The sequence below is a fragment of the Neodiprion fabricii genome, chromosome 5, assembly GCF_021155785.1.
Source record: "Neodiprion fabricii isolate iyNeoFabr1 chromosome 5, iyNeoFabr1.1, whole genome shotgun sequence".
Lineage (NCBI taxonomy): Eukaryota > Metazoa > Arthropoda > Insecta > Hymenoptera > Diprionidae > Neodiprion > Neodiprion fabricii.
In genome coordinates, this window is record NC_060243.1 from 22,677,953 (window position 1) to 22,686,042 (window position 8,090).

At 37.2% G+C, this 8,090-nt stretch overlaps 1 protein-coding gene across 11 annotated transcripts in view; it reads left to right on the plus strand.

Annotated features, from left to right (window-relative positions):
* The window catches only part of LOC124182165 (protein shank), a 69,318-nt gene extending 61,572 nt beyond the window's left edge, over positions 1-7,746 (plus strand). For 9 of the 11 annotated variants that reach the window (XM_046569065.1, XM_046569066.1, XM_046569060.1 and 6 more), the window contains 4 exons: positions 99-292; positions 1,326-1,490; positions 2,866-3,169; positions 3,316-7,746. In XM_046569065.1, coding sequence (XP_046425021.1) covers positions 99-292; positions 1,326-1,490; positions 2,866-3,169; positions 3,316-4,364 — 1,712 coding nt within the window. In that variant the 3' untranslated portion in view covers positions 4,365-7,746. The remainder of the gene's footprint in view (positions 1-98; positions 293-1,325; positions 1,491-2,865; positions 3,170-3,315) is intronic. The other 2 variants (XM_046569067.1, XM_046569068.1) reach the window with 2 other exon arrangements.
* Positions 7,747-8,090: the final 344 nt, after the last annotated feature.

The following is an 8,090-nucleotide window of genomic DNA, read 5'->3' on the forward strand; positions in this document are numbered from 1 at the left end:
TTCGATCGCCTGAGCGTGACCATTGAAAGAAATTTAAGAAAGAAAATAGCACTTATAACTGTTTCTAACTCACCTCTTCAAATGGTCTCTATTTAAAGAGGGCGGCGGAGAAAAGGATGATGGGGATGAAATAGCGTCCACAGGTGCCAAGTCCAGTAGTGCAGAGTCGATACATTTGCCCCAACAACCATTGACAGGATCGAACACCGGGCAGAGTACGCCTGTCCAACCGAGAACGGCTAGCATTCGTTCAAGGCCAACGTCTAGTCGTATCACTGCTGCCGAACTTGAGGTAATAGATTAAATCGCAGAGTGAAAACTTTGATGTTGCATTGAAGTTACTAAAGAATGTGAGATGAAGAAAAAATGTTCCTACTAAAAGTGTACAACGACATATCAAGCCTGCCGATCGTAGATAGCCGAACACATACTTGTACCGCAAAAGCATGTCCGCTTGTATATTATTATGTTTAACTCCATTTTATGTCCAAACAACAGTTCTTTGATCCATAAATGTGCAAGTAGAATGGCAGTTCATCGTCAGTCAATGAAAAAAAAATTCCAAGAAACACTTACTTAAATTAACTGGATAATATTTAAAACTAGTACGACAGACTGGATCCTACTGAAGAAGTTGATGTGATCTCTGTTCTCGTCTCGGAGAAAAAGAAAACTGTTCAGCTTGGGATCAAACTCACGTCCGTCGGAGTTCGGAGCATTTACTCTACCATCTGAGCCATCGCAGTTGTAACCGTTAAGATTCAGTCTTACAGTAATAAATCTCAACTGATTTCAGGGAACTTTACATAAATTAGAATAATATTAAAATATTTACATGATGAAAATAATACCAATCATCAATGATATACATACGAGTAGTTGATTTATTACTTATTATTTTTTATAATAATAATATCCAAATTTATTCCAAGTTTCCTCAACGCAGTTGAGATTTATCATTGTAAAACTGAATCGTATTATATAAGTGCAGTGGCTGAAGTAGTAGGGTGACCATCTCGAACTTAGATAGACGTGGGTTCGATTCCGACACGAAGCTTTAATTTTCTTCGAAATGTGATAGTATCAAAAATTGTCCGATAAATCAGATATTAAATGATATACTTTATATCAAGTTGATAACTCATATAACAAATCGCAGAATAAAATACATAATAAATTACACCTGGTCAAGGTGGAGCTGATTTCTTTCATAACTGCATACGATTTCTCAGAACATTTATCACATGAACTTTTCAGTTACAGGGCAGTGATTGTTTGCAAGCTTTGCACACAGGAATGTATCTAGATTTAAACTTTGCTTGTAGGAGTTGTTCCAGCGACAACAGGGTAGTGCTACTGGTCAGTATGGCTCGTCAATGATGAGCTCCCACTTTCAAACTGGAAACCATGCGACTAAATCTCACCCTTCATCACCGGCAAAAACTGGTCGTGTATACGCCAGTGTGGCAGACATGAAAAGGAAGGGAAAGGTACAGTAACCGTTGCCTGGATGTTTAGTAGTAGTTTTCATGTTTTCTTCATTCTTTTTTCCTTTCGCTGAAAAATAGTCAGCATGTCTACCTAATTTACCCAGTATTAGAGTTGCATTAGCTATATATGGGGCGACTGGTATTTTTTTTTATGCCTAAATTCACTGCTCCTCTAATATTAACGCCTACCACACCATGTACGGGCATATAACTCATGAAAACTAACTTTGAGGGATTGTCTAGATATTCGTTGGGGGAGTAACAAGTATACTAAAAGCTTTGTAATCAAGGCCAATGCTAATTCAATGCGGATATTTATCAGCTGTGTAGACATTTGTTGGACTGCTGTTGTATTATCTGATTTATCTTTTAGACTTTACAATCCCGTCTTTATCTGACATGTAGCGTATATTCTGATCCGCAACTATTGACGCTATTACTGATCAATGAATTGCCAGTGCTTTGCGCTTCGTGTAAATTATACTGCATAGTCCAGAATAAGCAATGGCAAACTTATTTATATACAGCTAATGCATGTATGTGGATAAAGAATGCAATGTGCATGTTTGTTATAGTTTTCACGCAAACCACGAGCGTACAACAGACCACAATCCTGGCACGGGCGAGATGACGAGGACTTCTTGTATTACTGATTGAAAAACAATTTATTTATAATGCATCTGATACTTGCATGATTCCAGGTGAATTGCGTTTACTAACCAAATTATCCGGCTTGATATTCGTTTCTTATTATTCATACTGGTTTGTAAAGAAATACTCGAGATCTTTATCGTGTTATTCGTGGTACTGGTACTAATTAGATTGTTGGTATAAAAATGTATCAGTACGATTAATTAAGGGAGTATAACTTTTTCTTCATTTCACATGCCCGATCTATATCAGTCATGAAAAGTTAAACTTTTTCTGCCATAGTTGTTTCACGAGTTACATATTTCAGTTGGATACGTACAGCCTCAGCAAAAAACAAAAATGTTTGCAATTGATGTTTTTAAAAACCACAAATTGCAAACCGCTGGGCAGTTAGTGTTACATTATTTGCTCAGTCCATATGAATATGAATAAATTAATTGTTAACACACAATTTTACAGCTACGATTTTTTTATATCTTGTGTAGGAACACAAGTCTACCTGTTGGAACAGTTGGCAGTGCGATTGCTAATAATATGCTAATACACTATAAGTAACAAAGAACAAAGTAATCGTTTCTGGACGTTACTAAATCAAGATTCTTTCTGTACAGATTTTTTTTATAACAACCATTATGTCCTGCGATTAAGTAATAAGTGAAATGATTACTTTATTTGCCAAACTATACACAGTTCGAATAAATGACTAGACTTTCTCTACTTACAGTCGAACTCGAAGGTACGGTTCTTTGGTGGATTGGGAGGTGGTTCCGATCTTCACAGGGATTTCCATAGCACTCCGGATTTGAACATACAAGCGCATTCTTATATTATCGTCCCAAAAGGTCATCGTAGTCAAGAGGATGTGAATGTGCTCGCCAGCAGAAACGCTCTACCTCCACCAAATCATCCTCCCCCGCCTCCACCTGTTGGTCAGGTTGTCAAAGTGAACGTTGGCACTAGTGCGTCCGATGTGGTAACACCGGCTGCATCGGTTTACGATAACATAGCGCATATCCAACAAGTCAAAGGTTTGTCATTAATTTACGAAGGTAACTTGAGTAACTGGTGGAGTAAATGAATCTTTGCTCTTCCTGTTTACATTCTATCTATCTAAATAGCAATGGTGCTGGAAAAAAAATTCTTCCGTAGTGATACCAATTCTGTCCGTTTTCAGAATTGGCTGCAGCAACACCAGAATCTGTGTACGGCATCATGTCCAGCTTTCGTCCAACCAATAGTGCCAAGTTGTACGCGTCGCCTGAAGACACAAAGACAGTAGGCTACCGCTCTCGCAGCTTGCCGGCGCACTCGGCAAGGCCGCACGTCAGGAAGTCTCACAGTCTCAGAACTCCGAACAATTCAACATTCAAACCACCTGGCCAGAGTAACAACCAGTTGACTAAGAATCAGTACGCCCAGCCGTTGAAAACAAATAGAAGTAACAATACCGCAGGTCCTAGAGACAGGAAAAAGAAGGGTGGCATGACAACAAGTTCGTCCGCAACGAATTTAGCAGCACCGCCTATACCCGAGCCAGATTACAGCCTCTCAGAATCGGAAAATGATGAAACCGACGGTGAATCAGACATTGCCAAGGCGTTGGAAAAAGCGGCAGCGAGGGAAAAAATAGAATCTGCCAAAGAAACGTCGGGGAACTCGAACGACTCTGGCAGCTCTTCCGGAAGCAGTTCGATTCCACATTCGTTCAGCGTTGATGAAATTCAAAAGGTCAGGACGCAGCTTAAGTCATCTAAGAGCTATCCTAATGACTTTTTGTTGCAACAGACCCAACAGCTGATGGAAGACGGTGACAACAGCTCTAGCGGTGTGAGCTCTGATCAAGACGTGCCGGTCGGACCGCCGACAGGGTTTGACGACTCCCGGAACGAGAACAATACCCACCCCATGCCAGCGGATAAAGAAAGTAACCCAAAGAGAATGAGCTACAGCAGCGGGATGCTGACCAGGCATGCCGTCAGCCTGGCTCAGCTGCCCCCGCCGATAGAAGCCGAAGCCGACGAACAGAACAACGATTTATTTGTCCCACCTCCACCGGAATTTAATGCAGGGCCATCGTCAGGCAGTAGCGACGAGCCGGTGTTTGCACCACCGCCTCAGTTTTGCGACAACAGGCAGCAAAACCGTGTAAAAATAATCGGAGCTATCCCTAAAGTTGGAAATAATCAAGTAAAACCGCCCAGTGGAAGATTGCACAGTCAGTGAACGGCTTGTTGGTGTTATGACTGCAGAACTGCTGTGCGCGTGTGAATGCTGTATACGTACATACATACATAAATACCCGGAACGCGCAGAACTTGATGTGCATATACGTATGTGATGCCTGTATACATTGGTCTTGATGGACAAACCGTTATATTCATATTGTCCTTGTACGGCACATATATATACATTGTAGTTGTTTTCTTTACTACAGACACCGCTCAAGAGCCTAATAAAACTGCACAATCACAAAGTCATAAAAAATGTTTGTAGTTTTTAATAATATAAGCAAATGCATAATTATTACCATCAACAAAGCATGAGCTTATCGCGAATTCTCGCCGATACATTCTTGTACTGCAATACTCGACTTGTTAAATAGTAGTCTTTATTCCTTCCATGCATAAATCTGTTCCTAAGAATTATTTCATTGTAAAGTAAACTATCATAGTCTGAAAAAACTATTAGGAAATGTGGGAAACTATTTATTCCCGGCTGAAAATTGATATTTGATTGTGTTTCAAGTTCTCATATCTTCTGTTGAATTTTCGAAACAAAATATCTCTGCTCATACTTAACTACTATCATTGTTATAGAGCTACATATATGGTTTCACATTCATAGACTAATAACTGCCCAGATAAGCAGTTCAACAATTGATGGTTCTTGGGTACAGTATCCTGTTTCATTGTATATTTTAATATACATATATTGATAATGAAGAATATTGGAATGCACACAGTTGTATGTTTGTCACTAGTAATAACTATAAATAAGTATTGCTTTAAACGTGAGTTATTTCTACAAACGACGTCCATGATGCTTCATCTCTCTGTTGTAAATTATTTTTTCCCCATGTGCGTATCAATCCAACTTTATAATAATTCATTGTACATGTTCAAATAGTGTCAAACCAGGGTCGATAAATATTCATGCGCAAGCAAAAAAAAAAAAAAAACAAGAAAACAATGTATAGGTATGCAAGTGTGTAATGATACATGGTTGCGGGAAAGAATTATGGTGATACGTACCATGTATACCTTACAATCAAGCCTACATAAATATTATACTATAATTGAGTAGAGAAAAGTTTATCGAACTGTACTTCGTAATACTTTGCATACGGTTTTTGTTAACCTCGTTAATAGTTATTTATACAGCTATTTCCAGTTATTGCATCACGACAATAGAAATTTCATTTGTTGGAATTCTCTTTTAGTGTATATTTGTGTGTAATGTATAGTACATGCCTACACCATAGCAACTTTATAAAGAGGCAAATTAGATTTGCGACATGTGCATACAGAAGTTCGATCCAAGGGAATTGGTTTGACATATTTGATTTCTCTGACGAGACTCACGTATCGAAAAATATAAGGATGTTTGAAAATTTATTGATCTTAGCAAAACTGCAAGTTTTTATGAATCCTGAAAATGAAAATGATTGTTTGTAATAATCGAGAAAATTGGCATATATTTGATCCAACGGGGTCAATGTCACAAGAAAAATTAATTAAATAGAGTAGGGGAAGGGTCAAGGGTGAGTAGATTTGGCACAGAATTCCAGGTGTTTGTTATGTACCTATATATAAGTATAGCTGGCGTTCCCTGTGGAATGCCGAATCATCCGCTGTTCACCATTCGAAGAATAGTTGTAGTAATGACATGCCATATTAGTGAAAAGAGTATTATAAAAAATATATATAATATAGTATATAATTTAACATAATATAGTATGATATGATATACCATATATATCGGGTACAGCCACTGCAATTATGATTCCAGCATTGACACTTCCTTAATAATATTAGTACTCATTGAAGCTGGAGTGAAACTGAAGTAGTGTACTATATTATAAAGTGACTGATCGCAACTACGATATATAGATAAATGCCATTTTGGATGAAACTGCAATTATACCTAGTATGAATAACATTTGTATTATGTAATACGGACGTGATTTTCGCTACACTTTTTTCACTTCAATGAAACCTACACAGTCTCAAAGTCATATACCTTCTGTAAAAGAAAAATGGATATCCAAGAGATAATTATAGATATAAGTATCTAAAATGCAAATATCGGTATGTATAAAGCATAATGCATCTACGCATCTATCAAAGAACTCTGCGCGTCCATAATAATAGTTCATTCAAGTATCTCTGCGGTTCATCCTCTTGTTTCGCACGATCTAATTTGTCCATCGACCCACGCAGTTTCAATTTATGACTTGATTTTAGCCAGAAACAAGTGTTATCGTCAAAAGCAAGTCGTGTAAGTGGTATATAGTCGAACAACTTACCACAATTACATATATAATATACTATGCATACATACATACATACATACACATATAAATACATACATCGTGTGACTTGCGAAGTAATCGCCGAGTTTACTCATACATGCGTCCTGTAAACATAACTAAACCTCGTATCTGGTCTTTCAATTGGGATGAAGTTCGTGGCATGAACATGTGTTTGAGTAAGCGTCGATGTACGTTTGCAACACTGCGTGGCTAGAGGAATGGAATAGGACCTCAGATTTTTTGAAAATTCGCTATAATCGATTCTTCTGCCAATTCCTGTGTAGATCTTGCACTATTTATATGTATATTAAAGACTCAGAACTGAAAAAAGAGATCGAACTTAAAGTATTACTGACTTTCTATGAAATGAATTTGATCGCATTGCACAAAGGGTCAAGTTTGGTTTAGCCATGGATAAGTGTATGCTCATAACTTGGATTTCGCTACGAAACGATGATTGGGAAGATGAGAATTCATTTTATTCCTTCTTCTTAGCGGAATTTCAGGCAACAATTATTATTATACACATGTACACAGTACAATATATGACGTTAATCTGTGAACGTGATCATTAAATACCATACAGAGCAATGGTTATAGTAAAATAGCAACTAAAAAGCGTATCGAATGGTATTTCAAACGACTGAACATCGGAGCATTTATTTTATTTAACTTTTCTCTTTCCATTATGCCTATAATACTATACGTACACACTTTAGCAAATTGCCATCTAGTACTACGTAATACATACACGCATATGTCCACTTTTTGATTATGATTGAAACTGTTGCTGCTGCTGTTGTTGTTATTCTTATTATTCTAATTTTTAATACCATTGTCATCATCATCGTCATTATTATTGATACTTTCATTATTATTATTACTGTAACTGTCGCCGTCGGCATCGTTGTCACTATTATCGTCATCATTCGCGTCATTATTGTTACAATAATTATGGTTCTCATTGTAATTATTATAATTAATATTGTATTTTGTATGATAGTATTAGACTGTAAGATGCAGAGGTATGTGCAATTTTTTGAGAGTGAATAATAACACAGATGTTCAATTCCAGACGCTTATGATTACTTTATAACGTAATTTTGCGAAAGAAATCGATTGATTCTAGTTTGAAGTGACTAGGAATGGCATATCGGAAGTCACAGTCGAAACAATAGATTTTTTTCGTAATTCCTTAGCTGTTGGTCCTACAATAGTTTTTGTTGCCTTTTCTAAATAACTTGTGGTCTAATTCCCATAAGAAATATGGATTCAAAGAGACAATATGGTTATTCATGTTTTGAAAACGCTTGTGAGGTGTTTGAAGACTATCGCTTCTAGAGCAATGGTGAAGGATTTTCGAAGTAAAAAAAATTGGTCAATAATTCAGACAACAAATTCAATTATACGTAACTCGG